The sequence below is a fragment of the Macaca thibetana genome, chromosome 11, assembly GCF_024542745.1.
Source record: "Macaca thibetana thibetana isolate TM-01 chromosome 11, ASM2454274v1, whole genome shotgun sequence".
In the NCBI taxonomy this organism is placed as follows: domain Eukaryota; kingdom Metazoa; phylum Chordata; class Mammalia; order Primates; family Cercopithecidae; genus Macaca; species Macaca thibetana.
Genome location: NC_065588.1, coordinates 103,473,970 through 103,498,325, shown reverse-complemented (window position 1 = coordinate 103,498,325; position 24,356 = coordinate 103,473,970). Strand labels below are relative to the sequence as shown.

General features: G+C 44.6%; 2 protein-coding genes across 3 annotated transcripts in view; both read right to left on the bottom strand.

Moving 5' to 3' along the window:
* Positions 1–2,491, bottom strand: part of ABTB3 (ankyrin repeat and BTB domain containing 3) — a 338,029-nt gene extending 335,538 nt beyond the window's left edge. For both annotated transcript variants that reach the window (XM_050749650.1, XM_050749651.1), the window contains exon 1: positions 1,302–2,491. In XM_050749650.1, coding sequence (XP_050605607.1) covers positions 1,302–2,436 — 1,135 coding nt within the window. In that variant the 5' untranslated portion in view covers positions 2,437–2,491. The remainder of the gene's footprint in view (positions 1–1,301) is intronic.
* Positions 1–24,356, bottom strand: part of PWP1 (PWP1 homolog, endonuclein) — a 753,749-nt gene that overhangs the window by 393,093 nt on the left and 336,300 nt on the right. The gene's annotated exons all lie outside the window — the stretch shown is intronic.

Below are 24,356 nucleotides of genomic sequence, written 5' to 3'. Positions count from 1 at the left end.
CTGGAGCCGGGCGCCCAGCGCGCCCGCTCGTTCCTGCGCACACTCACAAGCACTTACACACGCACAGACGCGCGCGCACTCAGACTCTCACACGCACATGCACACCCTTGGCACCGCCCACCGCAGTGCTCCTCCAGCCCCCGGGAAACAGACAGGCAGCAACATGAATGAAATCTGCCCAGAAAGACTGCATTTCAGCTCCAACCACGCAACCTCTGGCCAAACCGCCGAATATGTAACAAAGTTTTATTTCGCCTTTAGAGTCTCCAGTTACGCTTCTACCATTTCCTGTGGAAAAATGAAGCTTTGAAGTGTCTAGCTCCGGCTTTCGCAGACGGGCAGCACCGCCAGCGCGAGCTCTCGAAAACAAGCGCCCCGGCCCCACCCCCTTCAAGGACAGAACTGTGGGTTCAAACCCACCCAGGACAGGCCTTCAAAACAGTGGGGCGTGAAGAGAGGATGATAGAACCTACTGGAAACGACGCCCTAAACTGACAACCCCCTCTAGAACTGCCCCCGCCAGCTCCATCCTGCCCAGATCCCCAGAGGCGCTCCTTCAGCCAAGTGGTGAGAGCTGCATCCCTGCCAGAGGGAATGGAGAGGCCAAGAGCTGGGAGGCTGGAATTGGGGGCTTTGTCCATCCCGCAGCCCCCACCAGCTGTGTGCTCTAGCCCTCAAAAACTGCTCTGGAAAAACTTGGCACCGAAAGTCTTCCCGCACCCCAGTCTCACCACACACACCTCTACGACTGTCTAGGCCGAGCAAGCTCTCAACCATTCAGCCGGTACAGCCGTCAGGCCCCTCCTTCCCCTGTGTACTGAGTGCCCCCCGAGGGCGTGGGGGAAGTGGGAGCATTGGGTTGCTGAGAGCGGAACGCGCCTCCTCCCAAGTCCTAGGGAGCCAAATTCATGCGCCCAGGGAAGTGGCATCTTCAAGGTCAAAACAAACAGTGCTGGGGTGGAGTATATGTACTAAGCGCAAATGATCTCAACCCTGCTCCAAAAAATGGTGCTGGGTTTCGCTCACTGCTTGCTGGAGGCAGCTGTCGCCCGGCCCCGCACCGGGGGCGGAACCTAGCGCTAGCGGACCTGGGACAGCACCAGCGGCGTAAAATACGCGCACCCGAGTGCAGGAGGGAACAGGCAACCTCCTGTTCTGGCTACCTCCAGCCCGGCCGCCTCCTCAGCGGCTTGGGACAGCAGCGCGTGGCTGGGAAGACGCGGGAGGGGGACTTGAGGCAAACTTGCGCCAAGAGTTGGCCAGGTTGGGTGGGAGGGAGTGGCACCCGCGCAGCCACTTACCGCTGGCGTTCTTCCCGCAGATGAGGTGCTGGTAGGGCTGCAGGAGACCCCAGATCTCCGAGTCGTTGTTGACCGTGTGCTCCAGGGTCTCCACGGTGAACTTGGGCGCCTCGTGGAGCGCATGGTGGTGGTGATGGTGGTGGTTGGCGGCGGCTGCCGGCGGGACTGCGGCGGCCGCGGCTGCCGGCGGGGCGCAACAGCTGCTGCCCCCGCTGGCGCTGCTGGCTGCGCTGCAGGCGCCGCCGCTCGCCGCTCCTCCCCCGGGCGCCTCCCGCTCTTTATCCGCCGCAGGGGCCGCACCGGGGCCCGAGCTCGGGCCTGGGCCGGAGCCAGAGCCTGACCCAGGGCCACTGCAGCTCCGGGGCACACCGGAGGCCACGACCCGCGAGTAGATGTCCCGGAAGAGGCTCTCCATGCAGGCTGTCAGGTAGATGGCGGCGTGCTCGTGGATGCGCAGCGCCACGCGGCTGTCCACCATCCAGCGATACACGCGGCCCACGGAGAAGGTGAGGCCGCAGCGTGCCGACTTGCCGCGGCCCAGGCGGTCGCCGCCGGCGCTGCTCATGTTGTAGAGGGACAGTGCGGCCAGCGCAGCCGCCGTGCAGTGTGCGGCCAGGCCCCAGGACAGCACGATCTCCATGGCGCTCTGGATCTCGTACTTGGTGCACTTGGCGAAGCGCAGACTCAGGCGCTGCGCCTCTTTGGCGATGCGCACCAGCGCCCGGCTCACCAGCGTCGACAGCTTGGCCAGCGCGTCCTTGGGCAGGCCGCCGGGGACCGCCGGGCCTGCCCGGGGATCCCGCGAACGCAGCAGCAGCGCCTCCAGCTCCTGGAGAGTCCAGGGGACCTCGTCTAGGTCCGGCAGCAGCCGCGAGCAGTGCTGGCCGGCGCAGTCCAGCCCCTCGGAGTCTTCCACCAGGGCAGTGTTGACGGTGTCAAAGCTGTTGTGCCGGCTGTGCATGGAGTCAGCTAGAGGCGGCCAGCAGCTCCCGCCATACGGGGACGCCGGGTGCGAGTCGGAACAGCACAAAGACAAGTTGGAGGAGCGCACCGAGTCCGCCGCGCCACCATAACCCGAGTCCAGCGTCAGATCCTCCAGCGTTCTCACCACGGGCTTCTTACCTCTCCTGGCCATCGCTGCGCCACTTCATGCTGCAGCCGCCTGGGAGCCAAGGAAAAGGAGCGGCGAGGAGCAGCGAGTGTCGCGGGGCGCGGGGAGAGCGGAGTCCGCGCCGCCTCGGCTCACTTTTCCACCAGCCGCTGCTACCAACTGTTACTACTTTCGGCTGCCTCCCGGAACCGCCGCCGCTGGAATATACAGAGCAGACCCTGGAGTCATCTTCCAGAGTCCGGGCCGGAGCTGGGCGCACTGGGGAGCGAGCCAGGCCGGGAAGGAAGCTCTCCCCGGGGCTTGCCCCTTTCTTCCAAAATAAAAAGTGTCTAGACCGTTCCTCCCTGAGCCCCGCTGGGCGCAGAAGCCACAGGGCGCCGGCCACGGTGTTCGTGGAACTGAGACCACCCCAAATGCCGCCGCCGCCGCAGCTCTGCGGGCAGCTGGCTCCCAGCTCCCGGCTCCCGGCTCCCGGCTCCTGGCCCTGGTTCGCTCGGCGCCAGCCTGCCCTGCACCGGAGCGCAGCAGCGGCCGTGGCGGCTGCAAACCTTGCCGAACCCCAGCAAACCCCGGGCAGCTAGTGGGACGGGCGTATGCAAAGCAGGGCCGGCGGAGAGCCAGTGGAATCGGAGAATGCTAATTACCTCGCTTTTTTTTTTTTAATCCCTCCTCTCCATGCGGCCCCGCCCCTCACACACGCCCCCGGAGGAGACCGAGGCTGTAGGAAGTGGGGAGCAGTGGCCAGGAACTTGGGGAACCCTTGCAAGCGTAGAGACGTGGATGCCGCCCCCTGCTGCTGTCCCTGCCCTCAGTCTCCCGGAGGGTGGTGGGTTGGACCGGTGACCTCCCCACCTAGGTGTGCTCTCCACCGCGGTTCACAAGGTGTCTGCCTGACAGTCGCTGTCTCCCCTGCGTTTGGGATTTCACTTTTTTCCCCACTGTAACGCCTGAAACACGGTTTTCCTCCCTCTATTCCCACTTCGGGTACGCAAACCAATTAGTGGGTCCCTTTTTCAGCCCGGGTTTGCTCCAGCATGGAGAGAAATAAGCCCGGCGAGCGGAAGCCCGGGGCGGTGGACTCCACTGGGAGGCCGGATCTCCCGCCATTCGCCACCTGCCAGTAGGGCTCATTAACTCGACTCCTTTCAGCAGCCAGGAGGACCCTGCTCCCCGCTTCAAAGTCCTGGGCGTGTGCTGCAGGGAGGGCTCACGCACCACTTTGCCATCCTGGTGGGCATCGTTCCAAATAGCTCGGCCTTTTTAAAAGGAGTGAATTTGCTCAAAGAAGAATCTTCTTTTCTGACTAAAGATATTATATATATATATATATATGCATGACTTAGCTGCATTCCTGTGTCAAATAGCATCGTGTAGTCTACTTGTCTGTCCCCACCCACCCGGGCAGAAGCCATATCTTACACACATGGGGATTCCTAGCTCCGCACACTGTGTCTCTCAGCTTCGAATCCCTTCCTATAGGAAGCCGGCCCAGATCTTTCAGGACTGGCTTCCGTACTTCCACTGCCTCCGTCCCCTTCTGTGGTTGCTGATTTCTGTGCCCTTGCAACACTAGGTTGCAAAAGTCTGGTTACTTGTCTGGATTCCACGCTGGGCCAGGGCTTCCCGTGCAGAGTCCTGGCACAGTAGAGGTGCTCAGTAAATACTTGTTGTAAATTGATGAAGGACCTAAGGATATGCTTTTAAACTGTTGCTTTGAATGTTCGACAATGGCCAACAGGTATATGCAAATATGCTCAACATCACTAATCATTAGGGAGATGAAAATCAAAACCACAATGAGATATCACTTCAGACCTGTAAGGATGGCTATTATTAAAAAGTCAAAAGACAACAAATGTTGGCACGGATGTGGAAAAAAAGGAACCTTTGTACACTGGTGGTGGGGTGTAAATGAGTACAGCCATTATGGAAAACAGCATGGAGGTTCCCAAAAATAAAAATAGAACTACCATGTGATTCAGCAATCCCACTTCTGAGTATACACCCAAAGAAAATAAAATCTCTACTGAGAGCGGTGGCTCACACCTGTAATGCCAGCACTTTGGGAGGCCAAGACAGGCAGATCACTTGAGGTCAGGAGTTGGAGACCAGCCTGGCCAACATGGTGAAACCCCGTCTCTACTAAAAATACAAAAATTAGCTGGGCATGGTGGTGCACACCTGTAATCCCAGCTACTCGGAAGGCTGAGGCACAAGAATTGCTTGAACCCAGGAGGTGGAGGTTGCAGTGAGCCAAGATTGCGCCACTGCACCTCTGCCCGGGTGACAGGGTGAGACTCTGTCTCAAAAAAGGAAAGAAAAAGAAAAGGAAAAGAACATCTTTCTCTTGAAGGGAGAAATGCACTTCCATGTTCATTGCAGTTTATTCTCAATAGCCAAGATGTGGAAACATACCTAAGTGTCCATCCACAGATAAATGGGTAAAGAAAATATGGTCTGTATATATCTGCAATGGAATATTATTCAACTCTAAAAAAGAAGGAAATCCTGTCATTTGCAATAACATCATGAACTTGGAGAATATCCTAAGTGAAATAAACCAGACACAGAAAGACAAGTACAGCATGATCTCATTTATATGTGGACTCCTAAAAAAAAAAAAAAAAAAAAAAAAAAAAAAAAAAAAAAAAAGTTTAACTTACAACAACAGAAAGTAGAATGGTGGCTACCAGGGGCTGGAGAGTGGGCAAAAAGGGGACAATATTGGTCAAAGGCCACAAACTTTCAGTAAGAGAAATATGTTCTGGATAACTAATGTATAGCATATATCAGCAAACTATATCGCTTGCTGATATAGTTAATAATAACGTATTATATACTTGAAATTTGTTAAAAGAGTAGATCTCATGTGCTCTCATCATACACAGAAGGTAACTATATGAGGTGAAGGATCTGTTAATTAGCTTGATTGTGGTCATCATTCACAATGTACATGTATGTCAGAACATCACATTGTCTACCCTAAATATAGATAATTTTTATTTTTCAATCATACCTCAGTAAAGCTGGGAGGGGGTGGGAGTCAATAGACTTTCTCAGGTAACCTCATGAATTGTCTCATGTTTCTCATACCGGTGAGCCTCAAATCCGCTATCGCCCTATAGCTGCCATCCTAATATACACGCTGATCACCTCCCACTTTCACTATTATAGTATCCTACCAACTGGTCTCCTATTCTCCTGCCCCTACCTTCTTCAAACCATCCAGTCCAAGAATCTTCTGAAAGCCTGGTTTTCATTTTATCATTTTTTGTAATTATCAGAAAAGAAATGCAAAGGTTCTCCATTACCTTCCAGCTAAAGTTTCTACTGATTAACTGGATTTCAGGGATCTGTTTCCAGATCTCACGGTGTTTCCAGACTCTTTCCATAATATCATAAATCTTTTATAAGGGATGGATGGCAAGGATGTGGAGAAAAGGGAACCCTTGTACATTGATGGATGGTAAGAATGTAAATTGGTACAGACATTGCAGAAAGCAGTATGGAAGTTCCCCTCACTCAAATAAAAAGAATAAAAAATGGAACTACCCTATGATCCAGTAATGCCACTTCTGAGTATATTTCTAAATGAAATAAAATCTCTCTCTTGAAGAGATATTTGTACTTCCTCTCTAGGGTCTCATCACCCTAGCCTTCTGTACACACACTCACACTCATGTAGACACATGAACAGACTAATACAGTAACTATTCAAAACTACCAGTAATATATGTTATCCTCTAAGAAATGCTACTAGATAATAAACATATACTAAAGATTAAAAATATATTAAAAAAAACAGAAATTAAATTACTAGGATTATTTTGCCTACCAGATTGGCAAAGGTTTATAAAACCAGTGATGATTAATGTATGTCATATAGACACATGATATACACAGATACATTCACACACCTTCACACAGATACACAGAAACATGCATGCACTCATAGGCAGGCATACTCATATATGCATGCATCCTATGCTGTAGCCATCCTGAAATCGCTTGCTGATTTTCCAAGGTAACATGTTGTCTCTTGCATCTGCTATGTCTTTGCAAATGCTATTCCCTTTGCTTGTGGCACTCTTCTCCCACCTCCACTTCTCCATCCTTTCTTCTCAACCAGTAATGTTCAGATCCAAGCTTAGCTCCACTGTGTTTTCCCTGATGCTGCCTCCTCTCCTCCAGCCCTGATATGGGAAGGTGTCCCATTTCTGAGCTTAGGGCTTGTTCCCAAGGCCTTTCTCTCTTCTCTGCATGTTTCCCTGGTGATCTCACCTACCCCATGCTTTCAGTTACCATCATCTATCTAAAGTGATGAACACTCAGTAGAATGCAGGGAACAAGAGAATCCTCGTTTTCTCCATGAGGGAAAAGCCTCATGGAGAGGAAAAAGGAGACTGAAAGCAATGGAGCAATGGACTGTATGTTGACTCTTTCTTCTACAGCACCAAGTTGACTTGGGTTCCAGTACTATCTCTGCTGCTTTTCCAATCACGTATCCTGAAGTTGCTCATTCAATCCCTTTGCACATCTATCTCCTTGCCTTTGAAATGAACAAAGTAATCGCATTCACTTTATAGAGTTTCTGGAAGCAGGGAAGGGGGATTAAATGAGATTTTTAAAATACACTCTGTAGGATTTGGCACAGTGTTCCACCTTAATAATAACCCTATAAACGTCTGTTAATAGCTCCCACATTTTTCTGTTTTCTGTAATAAGCACTTATTTCTTATAGAGTCAGAAGAAAAATAAAACAAATGTTTCATTAAAAATTCAACTTATCCTTCAAGGCTGGGCTGAAATGCCACCTCCTCTAGGAGACTTTGCCATTTCTCAGCAGACATGCTCTTTCCTCTTCTTATGCTATAAATGTCTTCTCTCCCCTTTCAGATGGCACAGTTCTTAAATGCAGGGATCTTGCCCACAACATAGTGCTAGTACGAATGAATGTGATCCTTAGAATTATGAATAAACCAAAGCACACGTCCATTTGGTTGACGAAAGTAAATCATTCATGATACTGTTAAGCAACTGCAAGTGAGTGACCCCACACACTGATAACAATACACAAGTCAATCAAATGGTAAATATTAGCCCCATACTATTTGAAAATTCAGTGTCTGCAAGCACAAAAAATTAAGAATCTTTAAGTCACCCGAAATCCCATCCCATGGAGGTAACCAATATTAACAACTTCTTGCAGTATTTCCTTCTAGCCTTTTTAATTTTTTCCCCATCCTTTTTGTTTAAACACATATATTTTAACACAGTTGGGATTATCTGCAAATTATTTCACATTGTGATTTTTCCTCAAAAATTTTCTCAAACTTTATAGTATAATAATTTCCCCATGCCATCAAATATTCATCCAAAATATTCTCTCTCTCTCTCTCTCTCTCTCTCTCTCTCTGTGTGTGTGTGTGTGTGTGTGTGTACAAGATATTCTTCCGTTGTATGTTTATACTTTCATTGGTGTTCAGATTCCCCCTTTGGTTCTTCCTGCTTACTAACTGGTGTAAGTGATGCTGGGAGGAAACTTGTTGTACCTAAATAACTGATATGATTCAGCTGTGTCTCCACCAAACTCTCACCTTGAATTGTAATAATCCCCACATGTCAAGGGCAGGGCCAGGTGGAGATAATTGAATCATGGGGGCAGTTTCTCCCATACTGTTCTCATGGTAAGCAAATAAGTCTCACGAGATCTGACGGTTTTATAAAGGGGAGTTCCCCGGTACAAGTCCTCCTGCCTGCTGCCATGTAAGACGTGAGTTTGCTCCTCATGTGCCATCCACCATGATTGTGAAGCCTCCCTAGCCATACGAAACCGTGAGTCCATTAAACCTCTTCCCCTTGTAAATTACCCAGTCTCAGTTATGTCTTTATTGGCAGAGTGAGAACAGACTAATACAGTAACTATTCAAAACTACCAGTAATATATGTTATCCTCTAAGAAACGCTACTAGATAATAAACATTTACTAAAGTTTAAAAATATATTAAAAATTAAATTACTAGGATTATTTTGCCTACCAGATTGGCAAAGCTTTATCAAACCAGTGATGATGAATGTATGTCACGACAGGGCATACATTTGGGGAGGGTAGTTTACTGATATATATCAAAATGTCAATGGGTATTCCTTGTGACTTCCCAGAAATCATGTCTTCTGATATTATCCAAGGTGATCTTTATACATTTTTTTTAAATACAAAGGAAGCCCTTGGTCATGTTGTCACATAGGACTTTGAGAAACAATCTAAAGCAGTTGCAAAGAATAATCATGGTGATCTGTATTTCTACAACATACCGGTGCATGAAGAAATGCTTTTAAAAATAGGTTTGAAAGAGTACATGTACTATGATCCTGTTTATGTACCACGCCTTATGTAGAGCTAAATATGTGTATAAGTGTGTCAATTTGCCTGAAAGGATAGAAACAATAGCTATAATTAGTTTGTTGGATTTCTGGTGATTTTTAATAAATGGGGTCTCACTCTGTTGTCCAGGCTGGAGTGCAGTGGCAGGAGTGCTCACTGTAGCCTCCAACTCCTGAGCTCAAGGGATCCTCTTGCTTCAGCCTCCCGAGTAGCTGGGACTATAGGTGCATGCCACCATGCCCGGCTAATTGAATTTTGTTTATTCTAGTTTTATTCTGATGTTTTCTTCTTTTTCTTTTTTTTTTTAACTTCTGAACATTTTATAATAAACAGATATTATTTTTATCAGAGCCACAAAATTATTTTAAAAGACAACAAAGTTATTTTCACCCACTATTTTGAATCCTTCCTGTCAATCAGAGTACTAATATAATACTTTGCCTTTCAGCATTTTAGAAACCAAAGAGTAAGCACAACAACTAATCCAACACCATAATACAAACTAGCCTCACCACATATTGAGTTCTGAACTCATACATGTTGGTGTTTTCTGAGCATCTACCGTGTATGATTGTACCAAGAAACACCACTTGGATTGAAGCCTGTCTCTACTACTTAACTATTAAGTTGGCACAAAATTATGGTTTTGCAATCAAAAGTAATGGCCTCTGCTCTTCATCTTCAGTCAGGGATAATACTGCATTCCTCAGAGGCTAAGCTGTGAGGTTTAAATGAGATAACTAGAAGAGTGTCTGGCTAGCACTGTAAATGCTTGATAGTACTGGTTACTTTTATTATAGGTCAGGTAAGTACTGGTTGTAGGAGGCTATGGAGACTCAGCTTCCCTTCTGAAGCCTGCCTTTGCTGAGCTTTTAGTTGATAAAAGGACTTTAATAAGAGCGGCAAGTGCAATGAATTTCAGAAAAGGGGAAGTTTGAGAATTACACACATGAATGATCAACTTCTATATGTTTCACTGCATCATTTCTGAGCACACCCCATGCAAATATCAGCTGTTTCCTAAATGCATAGACAGTATGTGTAAATCTCCGCAATGATCCTTGTGCTAAGGCTAATGTCTGTGTTGTGAATGGAAGACTCTCCTACTGGGTAGATGATTATAAGTGAACCCACCCAATTTCAGTCTGCTTCAAATCAGAAAGAGATGTATTTTTCCACTTCTGAACTCTCTCCTGAAACAGAATTGCAAAGCTGACATAATGGCTCGCTCATTTGCAGAGCAGATAGGTCACATAACTCAAAGAGCTTTACTTATTTTATTTTTTTGAGGTGGAGTCTCGCTCTGTCTCCCAGACTTGAGTGTAGTGACCCAGGCTCAGCTCACTGCAACCTCTGCCTCCTGGATTGAAGCGATTCTCCTGCTTCAGCCTCACGAATAGTTGGGATTCCAGGTGCCTGCCACCATGCCTGGCTAATTTTTGTATTTTTAGTAGAGATGGGGTTTCACTGTGTTGGCCAGGCTGGTCTCCAACTCCTGACCTCAAGTGATCCACCCGCCTTGGCCTCCCAAAGTGCTGGGATTAGAGGCGTGAACCACCATGTCTGCCCTCAAAGAGCTTTAAAAGGGCAACTTTTAAAACAAGGAGTATAGTTGTACCTGTTAACTTTGGGGGTTGTCCGAACATATCCCAATGTGAGCATGGCCCTCCTAGCAGTGATCCTTTATGTCTTGGGCATCAGGCTCCCTTTGTCATAGTGGTAAAGCCATCATCTCTCTCCCTGGAAGCACCCTCAACACACGCTTCTAAAACTGATGAGGCGGAAAAAGGGGTGGAAGCCATAAGAATAACACTGACATTTCAAGGTTTTCACCTGGAAATTACACACCCACATCGCTTCTGTTTGTTTTTCATCTGCTAAAGCCAGGCACATGGCCACATCTAACCCCAAAGGAGCAGGAAACTACAATCTTAACACCCACCTGTAAAGGGAACTGCAATGTTTGTGGACAATCATTACAGCTACCACAAATGCAGTGTTGTGCTCCACCAGGAATGTTATTCTATAGGAGGTCAGTTGAACTGACAGACTCTGGAGGAAATGCTAACCTTTCCAAGTTCATTATCTTCAGGCAATCTGGTCTGTTAAAATCTGAGAATGTTGGTGACAAGAACTCAGCAGTAAGAAAATAGGACAGGCGTTTCTTGGGTCTTACTTCCTTGGGGAGACTTGACCTGACCATTGAAAACCCAAGCTAGGTCATGTTCTCCTACTATCAACTCTCATAGGATATTTACTTCTCTTTCAGTGTACGTGTTCTGATTTTTATTAGATTTATCTCATTATTTGCTTAATATCTGTCACCTCAACTAGACTGTATGAGGCATGAAGATGTTGACCTATTTGTCTCATTCACTACTGTAAACCCCATCAACTAGCACATACTAGGTACTCAAGAAATGCTAATTGGAGTGAATGGATAGGTGTGTCAGCACAGAATCTGCCTCCAAAATGATACTACTATTGTTTTTACCCAAAAAGTCTCTGTTTCCTAAGCAGATCCTCTCCAGTCAGTGACTCTGGGAAAAGTGGACCAGCCTCATCTCCCCAATGCCTTTTCGGTGCACCAAAGTTCCCTAGTAATAGGTGAGCTCCACAAGGAAAGGCTCATTCTATATCCCCAGCATTTACTGGACACTCAATACATGTTTGTTGATTGAAGGAATGAATGAATGAATGAAAAGAAACTACTCCACAACCCAAGCAAAGCCCCTGGAAGGAGAATTAAGAACTCCTTCCTCTTTCCCTCATATCTTCTCTTTGCAGACCCCACACAGGAGAGCCGATGAGAACCACCAATGGGATCTGAGACCAGGAAATCAAACAGATAATTCTTGAGTAACCACTATGTTCCTCCTGTGGAATTCTAAAAATAGAGAGAGTCTCTGTCCATTAGGAACTTCTGCTGTAGGCAGGGAATGTGTCAGAGTCCAGCCAGGGAATAGAAGCCACTCTAGGTGTTTTAATCTGAAAGAATCTAATACAAAGAATAATTTACAGCAGGCATGGGAGAGCTGAGGAGTTAAAAGGACAGGGAGGGCTGGGTGCAGTGGTTCACGCCTGTAATCCCAGCTCTTTGGGAGGCCGAGGTGGGTGGATCACTTGAGGTCAGGAGTTCAAGACCAGCCTGGCCAAAATGGTGAAACCCCATCTCTACTAAAAAATACAAAAAATTAGCCGGGCGTGGTGACGGGCGCCTGTAATCCCAGCTACTCAGGAGGTTGAGGCAGGAGAATCACTTGAACCTGGGAGGCAGAGATTGCAGTGAGCCAGATTATGCCACTGCACTGTAGCCTGGGTGACAGAGTGAGACTGTTTAAAAAAAAAAAAAAAAAAAAAGAACAGGGAGGAGGCAGCTGGGAAATTTGCACCAGCAGGCCACCTCAGCCACCCCTAAGGCTAAAGGGACAAGGAAGGAAATTATATTACCAGAAGCCAAGCCAACCGACAAGAGCTAGAACCACAGTAGAGACTGAGCAGGAAGAGGCCTGTGTTGGGAGGGGCTGCCTCGCAGGATCTGGACTCAAAGGTAAGACACAGCTGCTGCCAGGAACACAACCTGAAGCAGACAGACAGGGACACAAAAGCCCAGGGATCTCCTCTCCACCTACCTCCCATCTTCTGCCAGGGCCACCCGCTGGCTAAACCTACCAAGCCGCTGGAGGGCGAGAGAGTCTGGGAAGGGGAGTTCCCCATGATACAAAGTTGGCAAGGCAAGGCAGGGCAGGAGAATGCCGGGCATGGTTATGAGTACAGACAAGCAAAGGACCCATCAAGGAGATAAGACACACATGTAGGTAGTTTATCATATTGCAAGACAGGTATGTATTAGGGAGGGTATCCACGTAATGCCTTCCCACTGCCCTTATCCCGGTAAAATCACTCATCACCTTCTGTTGGAATTATTACCAAGAGGCCCTCACTTGATGTCCCCAGGGCCAGACTTACTGTCCATGCAAACTTACCTCTACTCTGCTGCCTGGATCATTCTTCTACACTAGCTCCCATTCCATCAGAAGGTAGTAGTGCTGGTCTCTGTCCAACCTCATTAGCTACCACCCTGCTCTGATAACCAACCCCCACGCTCTTTAAAAACAAATGATAGTCCTTATAGTTTCTTAAATACAGTGTGTGTCTTTACTCATGCTGTTCTGCTGTTTCCTCTGTATTGAATACTGTTACTTTTTTTTTTTTTTTTTCCTGTTGTACTCCTATGCATCCTTCAAAGCCCAGCTCAAATGTTACCACTTTGGTAAAAACTACCGCACTACTCCTGCCTTGCCCTACAGAACTGGTCCCTCCCTTTGCTATGCTTCTTTAAAGCATTGAACATGTACCTCCATTACCACCCTTATCAATAATTATGAAGTGCAATCAATATAATTTCAGCAGCTGCGGCAGCCTCCTGCTCTTTGTGCAAAAGAGTAGTATTAACAGTTAAGAGTGTGGGCTTAAGGTCATAAAGACCCATGTTTAAGTACCAGTGGCTGGATATGTGGTTTTTAGATAAGGTTTTAACCTCTGAATTTTCATCTGCTGTTTGTTTACGTGGGAAAAATTGTAATGCCTCCTAAACCTAATGGGTTATAATGACATGAGACAATGCCTGTAAGTGCTTTGCATAGTATATGGCACATAGAAAGGCTCCCACAAAAATACCAGCTACTGTTATCTAACCCTAATCTTTTAACAAAAAGTGGGATCATACTGATTTATATATACTGATTTATAGACCTTTATTTCATTGAAATATATCATTTTTTTCTGGGTCTTCAAATGTTTGCTTATATTTTTCCAGGTTTTTAGTTTGAAAAATTTTAAACAGAAAAGTTGATAAACACCCCATCCATCCTTCACCCAGATTCACCATTACTAACATTTGCTTTCTCTCATTCTCTGATATTTTATGTATATCAGGAATAACATATATATATATATATATATATATATATATATGTTTTTTTCCCCAAACCACTTGAAAGTATGCTGCAGACATAACACTTCAGTATTATCCTATATTCCCCTGCAAGGAAATATAAGATCATTATCACACCAAGAAACAGCATTGACATAATAGTATTATCTAATAATATATGCTTCATATTCGAATTCTCCCCAAAATGCCTTTTATAGTGGTTTTGCTTACATCATCTGTAATGGTGATATAGTCTACTGAATGGATGTTCAATAATTTGCTTACTGAATCTGTTATTATTGGGCATTTGTGTCCTTTCCAGTATTGCATAAATATACACAGTTCTGAAAAGAAACCACTTACAGCTATTTCTTCATATGTTTGACTTCTTATTTTCTTGGGAAAGATTCTTGTATTGGAGTTTGGTCCAGGGCATTCTAAGAGTTTGATGCGTGATGCTAAATTGCCCTCCAAGAAGACTGGACTAATTTATATCCCTCTAGCAGCATGCAGCCTGTGTCTCTACTACATCAGCACCACTTGCCATGATCATTTTTTTCTATGTATCACTTTAAGAGAAATAATAACTAACACTTATATACCATTCCCAATATGTCAAGTACTATTCCAAGTGCATGAAATGTATTGGCTTGCCTAACCCTTACAACAACCCTATAATGCTCATTCTACAGATGAGGAAACAGAGGTTCAGAGATTTAACTGCTTGCCCAAGACCATACAAGTAGGAAGCAGCACCCCGTTGGCCCTGAGATGTCTTTTTCTTATTGGTTTATATGAACTACTTATAGAATTAAAATACTAAGTCTTTCTCTGTCATATATATTGCAGGTAATTCTCCATGGCTTGTCATCTTCCCCCTTAAATTTATTTATTTACTTTGCTTTCAGAAGATTTTAATTTTCTCATGGTTAAATTTGTCCGTTCGTCTCTTTAAGGTTCATAAGTTAAAAATGTCTGCCCTATTTTAAAGGGATAAAGATTATCTTATCTTTTATCTTATTTTATATCTGTACATTTTACTTTTGAATTGTCAGTCCATCCTGCTTCTTCTTTACCAACACCAGCACTGCCTTATTTCTATAAATCCAGACGTCAGATGCCTTCCAGGGATAAAAATGGGATATCGTTAGCTGATAGGTTGATCCCAGCACATTTACTACCTCATTAAATCTGGGAATGTCACGTGAATTCCTCAGGAGCAGTGCACCAAAGACAAAATAAGATTGCCATTTCAGTCTGTTTCATAAACGAGGTGTCCCTTTCTCCCCGCTTTCTACCCCAAATATGAAACACTTGATACACATTAGACATCAAGACAAAAGCCTAGCTTCCGCCTACTGCTTCTCTGATGCTGGCTATTGTGGGGAAGACTTTAGTCGTTGAGGGAAAAGCACGCCAAGAATTCATTTCAATTTGAAAGACCTTTTCAGGGCTTTATTTGTTCCAAGCATTCTTTAAACACTTTAAATACAGTACAATAAAGTGTTTCAGGCACTATTTCAATACGGATTATGTCTTCTCTCCTTGAGGACAATTCTCTGCTTTAATACACATTACTGTTTTCAGTGAGGCTTTGATTTTAACATCAGCCAATTCCATTCTTTCTCTCCTTTGCTCTTTGCCCAAATATTGTGACTGAAACCGTTACTCCCAAAATGAAACAATTAGCTAATTTCCAAATAGACTTAGGGAGAAACACAGCAGCACCATTGCCCAAGCAACAATCCAGTGCTTGCCGTGCTTGCAACATAGCAAATAATCAGTCAATGTTTGCTAAATAAATTAGTGCAAGTGTGCCTGTGGTCCAGGAAAAGAAGAATCCCTATTAAGCTCATAATGAACAAAGGGGGGCATACTCTGAAATTTTTGCAGGGGAGTTTAAGCCTTTAAAATTACAAGTTTAATTCATTAACTCATTTAGCTAATAGAAAATTTTCTAATTTGTGTTCTACAAAACATTAGCCCTATAAAATGCCAAGCCAAAAAAAAAAAAAAGTTTAAAAGTTTGGGATCCACCAAACACTTTCTACCCCTTTTAGAGATTCATGATTAATATTTACATATTAAAGCCTCTATTTATTCCTGTAGGATAGAAACAGGTTTAAATTAACTCCATAAGGGCCGAACTCAGTTCTATTGTGATCACTAAAATGTCCCGAGAGACTTGCATCATGCACTTTGATATTTATCGAATGAATGAAAGAATATACTAGTTATGTATTGCAGTGTAAAGAATTATTCTGAAGCTTGGCACTTTAAAACAACATTTTAAAACATTATTTCATAGACTCCATGGGTCAAGAATCCAAGCACAGCTTAACTGGATTCTGTGCTTCAGAATCACATAGGCTGAGATTAAGGTGTCATCCTGGCTGCCATCATCTCAAGCCTCATTTGGGGAGGATCCACCTACAAGATCACTCACATGACTGTTCATGGGCCTCTGGTCCTTCCTGGCTCTTGGTTGGAGGCTGCACTTCTTTGTCATATAGGCAGCTCTCAGCAGGACAGCTGACTTCCCCCAAAGCAAAAGAGCAAGAGAGACAACCCAAGATGGAAGCCATACTCTTTCTATAATCTAATCTCAGAATTGACATCCCTTCCCTTCTATTGTAGTGTATTTGTTAGAAGTGAGTCAATAAACTCAGCCCACACTCAGGGAGAGAGTATGAGACAAGAGTATGAATAACAGGAGATGCAGATCATTGACCAGCTTAGAGGTTGCCTATCACAAAGAATGACTAAATGAATCCAGCATTTTCCACAATTATTTGACCCCCAACTTTTTTTCAATAGCTTTTAATCTAGAAAAATACTTCAGAAACATGTAGGACTAATACGTATTGAATGCTGAGTCCTAGGGCATAAGAATAAATAAGACATATTCCTTTATTAACGTATTCCTTTTCAGAAACCAAAAATGATTTGAATACCTAGCACTAGCTCTTCAAAGAATGCAAAGGTTAGCCCACATCTAGAGATCCTTTTTAGAATGCATTACCCTGGTAGAAACAGGCTTAACTGACCAGCAGTGCAAATTCCAACTAACAAAGAAGAGGAAAAAATCATTCATATTTGTGGTGTTAGGGCTGACCAGCATGTGGCTTCTCTCATGTGTCTTTTTGATGGGGCAATGTGCCAGTGAGACACTCTTGCCAGAATTTTAAATTTTAAATGAGTAACACAAATTGCAGAGCTAGTAAGCAAACATTCATGGTGGAGGTAGTATTGGAGTTTGCGAAGTCATCAAAGCTGATCACAAATATAAAAATTCTCCTTGGGGATACTTAATAGATTTGTACTTTCTCACCCCTTATGAAATTAGGCATGGCTATATGCCTTGCCTTCATTAATGAAATGTGAGAGGGAGGTAGCATGTGGTACATCAGAAAGAAGCTTCAAGAGCTGATGTACAAATGGCCTCATGCTCTTCATTTTTCCAGCCTCTGGGATCACAAACACCTGAGTTGAGCTGGAGTTTCTATCAGCCTGGGATCTCGAACAACTCTGATGATCAGAGTCATCCTTCCCACCGTGGGAGACAGATAATGGAAGTAAAAACTTAACTTTTGTCATTTAAGACATTAACATAGGGCTGTTTGTTACTGCAGCATAACCTAGCTGATACAGTAGTCCAGCAGTGAACATCAGCATTCAATATCCAGCAATGACAGCCTGAGTGTCTAGTTGGGGTAGTGTCAGTGGTGGCAGCTTAACCAGCCATGACTTTGGTTGTATTCTTGCCATGTAACCTCTTTTAGTTCCTGTCAACATTATAAAACTGATTCTGCAGGCTATGTCACTCTAATAATCCCTTGCCTGCTTAAATCACTCAGGACAGGTTTCTGTTGCTTGCAGCCAAGAACCCAGTCTCATACCAATTCTGTTTCATCCAACAGGAATCTATTGAGCTCAGTGTGTCCATTACTGTCTTAACTGCAGGCAATGCAGGCAAGTTTAGGATTGGAACTCAACAATGGATAAGACATAGTCTCTAATCTCAAGTAATTTACAATCTCATTAAACAAATTAAAATGCACATAAATGATGCTAGTTGAGAAATTTAAAATAAGCATGTGACAATGAAGGTACATGGGTGTGTTCTTTACCTGGAAACTTTCAGAAGAAAACATACAGATAAAAACATATTGGACATTTATATTTTAATTTCTTTGTCTTAAAATTTAAGTATTTTGATTTGAGAAATATTTTCTAAATGACAGTGCCTGGCACACAGTAAGCACCAAGTATACATTTGTTAAATAACTAAATGAATGATTGTGATCACGGGTACATAGGCTTTAGAGTCAGTGGCCTAGGGCTTTGAGTCTTATCTCTACCACTTATTAGTTCCTGCAAAGCTTCCTTAAGGTTACTGAGCCTTGAAACGGAGACTTTTATAATTCTCACCACAAAATGGGGTGCCACTCTTGGCTTCACAGGGTTATTGGCAGAATTGAATAGACGTTATATGACTAGCATAAAGGAAGCATGCAATAAATGGAACATAGGCATTTAGACACTCATATATAAGTACCTATGTGTGTATGTACATACTCCCCAGAATGAAATTTTCACTTATTTATTATAAGAATAGTTCCTGAGCATCTACTACAGGCTACATGCACTGCTAAGGACTGAGAATCAATGGTAAACATGAGAATCAATGGTAAGCCCGATGACAGAGGAAGGTCATGAGCAGTTATGAGACTACACTGCAGAGGAAGTTTGGGCTGACCTTGGAAAATTAGCATTTCTGCTTTTTGTGCTTTTCTGGAGTCCTAGGAGTTCTCCAAGTTCTACCCTCTAAATACTTATCCCAGTTGAGAACAAAATCAAAGGCCAGATGTGGCTGATGGTATAAGTCACTTATTTGATATCTATTTCCCCTTTCACCTTACTACCAGAATCTTGATTTCCTTTAGAGTGTTAATGCATCCTTCTATGAGACTATAATTCCTATTCTCCCCCATAGCTTGGGGTGACTCATTTCTGGCTAAAGAGATACATGTAGAAATGTGCTATGCATTTCTAGAAAGTTTTGCTTTCCTGATGTAGGTGGAACCTCTTCCTCCCAGTCACTTCCTTCTTTATAACCTGGAGCATGAAGGGGAGCCCAGAGGTGAGGCGAACATCCCCATACTCATGAGAACACCATGGGGAGAAAGAAAGCCACCTACCAAAGATGGCAGAGAGGAAAGCTGGACAGCCAGGCCCCCTGATGGCCTTGTGCAGCCACCCTACTGTCCTGAACAGGCCCCTGTTGTTTGAGTTTTCTGTTGTGCAGCAAAATTCTAAACCTATGATGTTATATTCATTCATCGGACATACATTTATTGAGCACCTACTATAGGCAAGGCACTAATCGAGACCTTGGGGATATAGCAAAGAGCAAAACAGACAAAGATACATGTATTCAAGATGCTTACTTTGGGGTGGAGGAGTAGAGACAAGATAAGTAACTAAAACATACATTATGTTAGTGAAAAATCCCTCAGCAAAACACAAATCATGGAAGCAGGATAAAGGCTGTCAAGGATGGGTTATAATTTAAATAGAGTGACCAGGGAAGTCCTTGGGGAGAAGGCAAGTATCAAATGAAGCCCCAAGGGAAGGAAAGGAGCAAGTCATGAGGATACCTGGGGAAAAACATTCCCAGCAGAAGGACTAGCCAAGCCCAAGGCCAAGATGGAAGGGTGTATGATGCTTTAGGGAAGGGGTGTCCAATTTTTGGCTTCCCTAGGCCACGTTGGAAAAAGAAGACTTGTTTTGGGTCATACATAAAATACACTAACACTAATGATAGCTAATGAGCAAAAAAAAAAAAAAAAAAAAAAAAAAAAAAAGAAAAATCTCATAATGTTTTAAGAAAGTTTACGTTTACATATTTGTGTTGGGCCACATTTGAAGCTATCCTGGACCACATGTGGCTTGTGCGTCCTGGGTTGGACAAGTTGCTTTTAGAAGAATAGCAGAGAGCCTAGTGTGGATGCAGCAAAGTAAGCAAGGATGAGGTAGGGTCTGAGAGGCGACAATAGGGAGTGGAGATGGGGCATGATGTAAAGGGCTAATAGCAAATACTTTAGGCTTTGCAGGATGCAATGGTCTCTGCTGTAATGGCTCAACTCTGCAGCTGTGGCAAGAAAGCAGCCCTAGACAGTAAATAAACAAATGGGCATGGCTGTGTTCCATTTAAAAAGACTTTATTTTTTAAATGGACAGCAGGCAGCCAGATTTGGAGCATGGTTGGGAGACCCCTGATGCAGGGCCTTGTAGATAAGTGTAAGGACTTTGGGTTTTACTGGGAGTAATTGGTTACGTGTTGGAAGGATTTGAGCGTACTGACATGATCTGAATTGCATCTTAACAGGATCACTCTGGATGTTGGGTAGAGAATAGAAAACAGGAGGAGACAAAGGTGAAAGTAGGGAGGCCAGTTAGGAGGCTACTGTAATAATCCAGGCTTATGTCACATAAAATATTTCCTTGGTTTCCAAATCCTGGGAAAGAGTGTGACGGTGTTACCAGAGTGATTTATTGAGCCCCGCACAGCTCTTGTATAATTAACAATACCTGCCTCCCCTCCAAATCAGGAGGACCCCAAGTGCTTTGCAACCTGATTTGCCAAGCAGAACATGAAGAACACTTCATCTAATTGAAACAGTGGGGGGAGATTTTAAATAGGCAACATGCAATTAACCAAATGAGGACAGACACAGGACACCAAGACTCACACCCCAACTGAAATAAAAAACAAAAGCAGTCCCGCCCCAAGCTCAGGAGATTGGCTGAGAATGAGACCTGGAACCAAGCAATTATTGGTATCATGGCAGAACAGGTTCATCAAGAATATTGAGACTGGGACAGCAATAATGGAGCTATTTTCTTCTCCTCTACCGCAGACATGGTGCTGGCCCGGGGATCAGGGAAGGCTCCTATTTAGAGGGCAGCCATGTCTGCGTGAATTCGGGCTGAGATGGACTTGCTCAAGGGCCACCTGTTGGGGCAAGAGCTTTCTTGAGGGGTGAGTTTTCCTGAGGCAGTGGGACTGACTTGGCCTGTGGGCCACTGTTTGATGACCCCTGTGCTATGTCACCACACACTTGCTTCTCCTATTAGTACTCCATGGATTCTACCACACCTGCTACTGCTGTGCCCATTCCCAGTGAAACAGAGTCCGGATGACTCTAGTTCAGTGTGACGGCAGAGGCTGATTACCTACCATGAAGCTATTGAAGCTTTAGCTCTACAGGCTCACTTGAACAAGCTCCTGCTAAGGCCCTGGGTGGATCCCCAACAATGGGATTGCATGGTTTTATTTTATTTATATATATATATATATATATATATATATATATATATATATATATATATAATTTTTAAAATTTGCATAGGGAAGGTATTTTAACAATATCTCCTCTCCTCCTTCTTGTTCTCATGTTGGTGGCACTGAAATGGTCAAGGGTATTTTGGGGGATGTGGTGGAAGAGAAACTTGAGTCTGGAGAAGCATCTAGTTGAGGTCTAGTGAGATGTTTGTGGGATCACAGTCAGTTGTGTGTATCGTTAGGCTACTGCTTGCTGCCCTAGTGTGGGAGTGGCTTCCAGGATGTTCGTACCACCCGCTGTGACACCCACACACTCTCTCTAACCATGAAGGTGCAGGGTAGAGATCCCAAGGTGCTATGACAGTGTCCTACAATGGCTGGCACTGGGGGGAGGGAGGAAGAGGAGAAAGAAGGCTTGAAATATGGGAAGGCAGAACTCCAACTGTGGCAAATTCCTTTAATCATCAGACATGTAAAACTCTAAAGGGAGGATTGGGTTCTCATCCATGCCCAATCAAAATAGTTTCCCTCTTTTCAGGCCAATACTTAATAATGCAGTATCTGCTATTGTGAACACACTACAGATTTTTTATGGGTATTGCACAAGGCAGTAAGGTGCTTAATGAATATTAGCTATTTTATTCCATTTTGCTCTCACTGTTCTATAAAAATGAATGGAAAATAGAAAACTGACAATGTTGATATGAGCACTAAGAAATGCAGGTCTCAGAAATGTAACACTATTAAGAAACAAGAGAAAGTACATTGAGCAGATGAAATTGGTGAATTGTTAGCTTCAATTTGATCCTCACTGATGTAAGCTGAACAACCCATAGTCATTCAAGAAGGAAAAGAACAAAATGAAAGATCATGTATAAAACATACGAGGCATGTCATTGAAGATGATACATAAATAGGAATTCCACAGCGTTTTTGTAGCTGGGAAGCAGTCTCCCTTCCTTAGTCTCTTATGACATTTGACACACAGACACTTTGAGTAGCTCATTTATATAAAAATCAGGCACTGACTAAAGACACTGCATCTCTCTGAGCCTCAGTTTCTTGATCTGTAACATGGGGTTTGATAACATGACTATTGCGAGACTTCCACTAGGAAATGTTCGTGAAACTGCCGAACAGAGGGTGGGGCCCCCTGTGGGTGCTCAATACATTTAATTCTCTTCCCCATACCATGTTGTTGAACGTGGAATGAAGAGTTGGGAAGCTTTGAAGGCCTTGTTTGTCAGTGTCCACATCATTTCTTAGTCCAACACTTGGCTTAGGCATGATGCTGAGTAACATCCTACACTTGTTCGGAAATTATTTAAATCCTCTGCAGCCGATGCAGACCCCTGGTCTGAAACAAGAATGTCTGGCAAACCTGTGCTGCTAGGAGTAGGCTCAGGGCAATGAACACTTCAGAGGAGGTGCGAGGAGGAAGAGAAACACCTGTAAACTATTTGGGAAAGAGGAGAGAATGGAATTCCAGCCTTTATAAAACTGCCCCTGCACTTGATCCTATGAGAGACGCACTGAGCCGTGTGCATTTCACCCTCACATCTATCCTAGGCTGGGGATTATGACCTTCATTTTACAGATGAGGAAACTGAGGCACAGAAATTCCAAGGGGCTTGCCCAAGGACACATGGCAGGACAGGGCTGGGGCTCCAATTTCCTGAACCCATCTCTAGCGCTCTGTGGCACTTGCCTCTCCCCCCGTCATAGATTCCGTGGCTCTTCTACCTGCTCATGGTGAAGGCTTTGGGATGGCTTCTCTGGTCCTGCTTCTCACCTTCCCATCAAACAAGAAGAAAGACACCATGTAATTTTGCTTTGGTGAAATTGCTCTCACTGATAAGCCAAATTTTGTCTACAAATTCTGTCTAAGGTCATAGGAGTTTCTCCGAGGATGCAGGGCATTGAATCCCAAGTCCAGAGAGATTGATCTCTATCTTTAAGAGTTTATCTGAGGCTGGGTGTGGTGGCTCACACCTGTAATCCCAGCACTTTGGGAGGCTGATGTGTGTGGATCACGAGGTCAGGAGTTCAAGACCAATCTGGCCAACATAGTGAAACCCCATCTTTACTAAAAATACAAAAAATTAGCCGGGTGTGGTGGTGTGTGCCCATAATCCTAGCTATGTGGGAGGCTGAGGCAGGAGAATTGTGTGAACCCAGGAGGCAGAGGTTGCAGTGAGCTGAGATCGTGCCATCACACTCCAGCCCAGGCAACAGTGTGAGACTGTGTCTCAAAAAAAAAAGTTTATCTGGAAGAAAACACTCTATCCCAGATCTTCACTCACACATTCACTCACTCATTTATTTACTCATACATGTATTGAGTGCCTACTCTCCCGTTAAGTGCTATGCTGGGCACAGGCACACAATGATGGACATGACCGATGATGTTCCTGTCCTACTGGACCTGCACCCCAGCAGGGAAGACAGACCAAAAGATAGAAAAACAAGTAAAAACTACTACTGCAAATGGTGATAAGAGTTAAATAAGAATGCAAACAGGAAGCTGAGGTAGAGGCTGCCACTTTGGGTCAGGTGGTACAAGAAGGTGACATTTAAGCCTCACCCAAAGGGATGAGAGGAAGGCAGCCAGATGAAGGGTGAGGGTGGGGTTGGGATGCTTTGCAGGTAAAGGGAACATGTGCCAAGCCCTGACCTGGGAAAGTGTAGCCAGTGTGGCTGGAGCACAGGGAGAAATGGAGAGAATGGCCAGAATTGAGTTTGGAGAAGTCATCAGGGACCCGCTAATGGCAAGCTTTGTAGTGACAGTAAGGAACCAGTGTTTTACTCTGGTTGCCATAGGAAGCCACTGAACTTCAAAAGCATTGCTGTCTAACTGTACTTTAGTGGAGTAGAAAATGGATAGAAATAAGAAGGTTTTGATTTGGACGTTCACCTTGAGGTAGGCTGATTGCATTAATAGCTCCCAGTCTTCACCCTGTCTATATCCATTTGCCATGTGACTTTCCAATTCCTGCCAGTAAAGATTCACCTAGAATCTAGGCGTGACGTGTGACTCACTTTGGCCAAAGGACTGTAGGCAAATGTGATGAAAGCAAAGATTGAACAAGCACTTGCACGTTTCTATTTGTTCTGCCAGCACCATCAAACATCCAGCCTAGATGGAAGAAGAAAGACATGGACTAGAGCTGGGACCTAGTCATCTCATTCGATAAATAGGTGACCAGCCAGCTCTCACACCAGTGAGTGAGCCTGGCCAGGTCAGCAGAGCTGACTAGCCAAGATGCAACTGACTG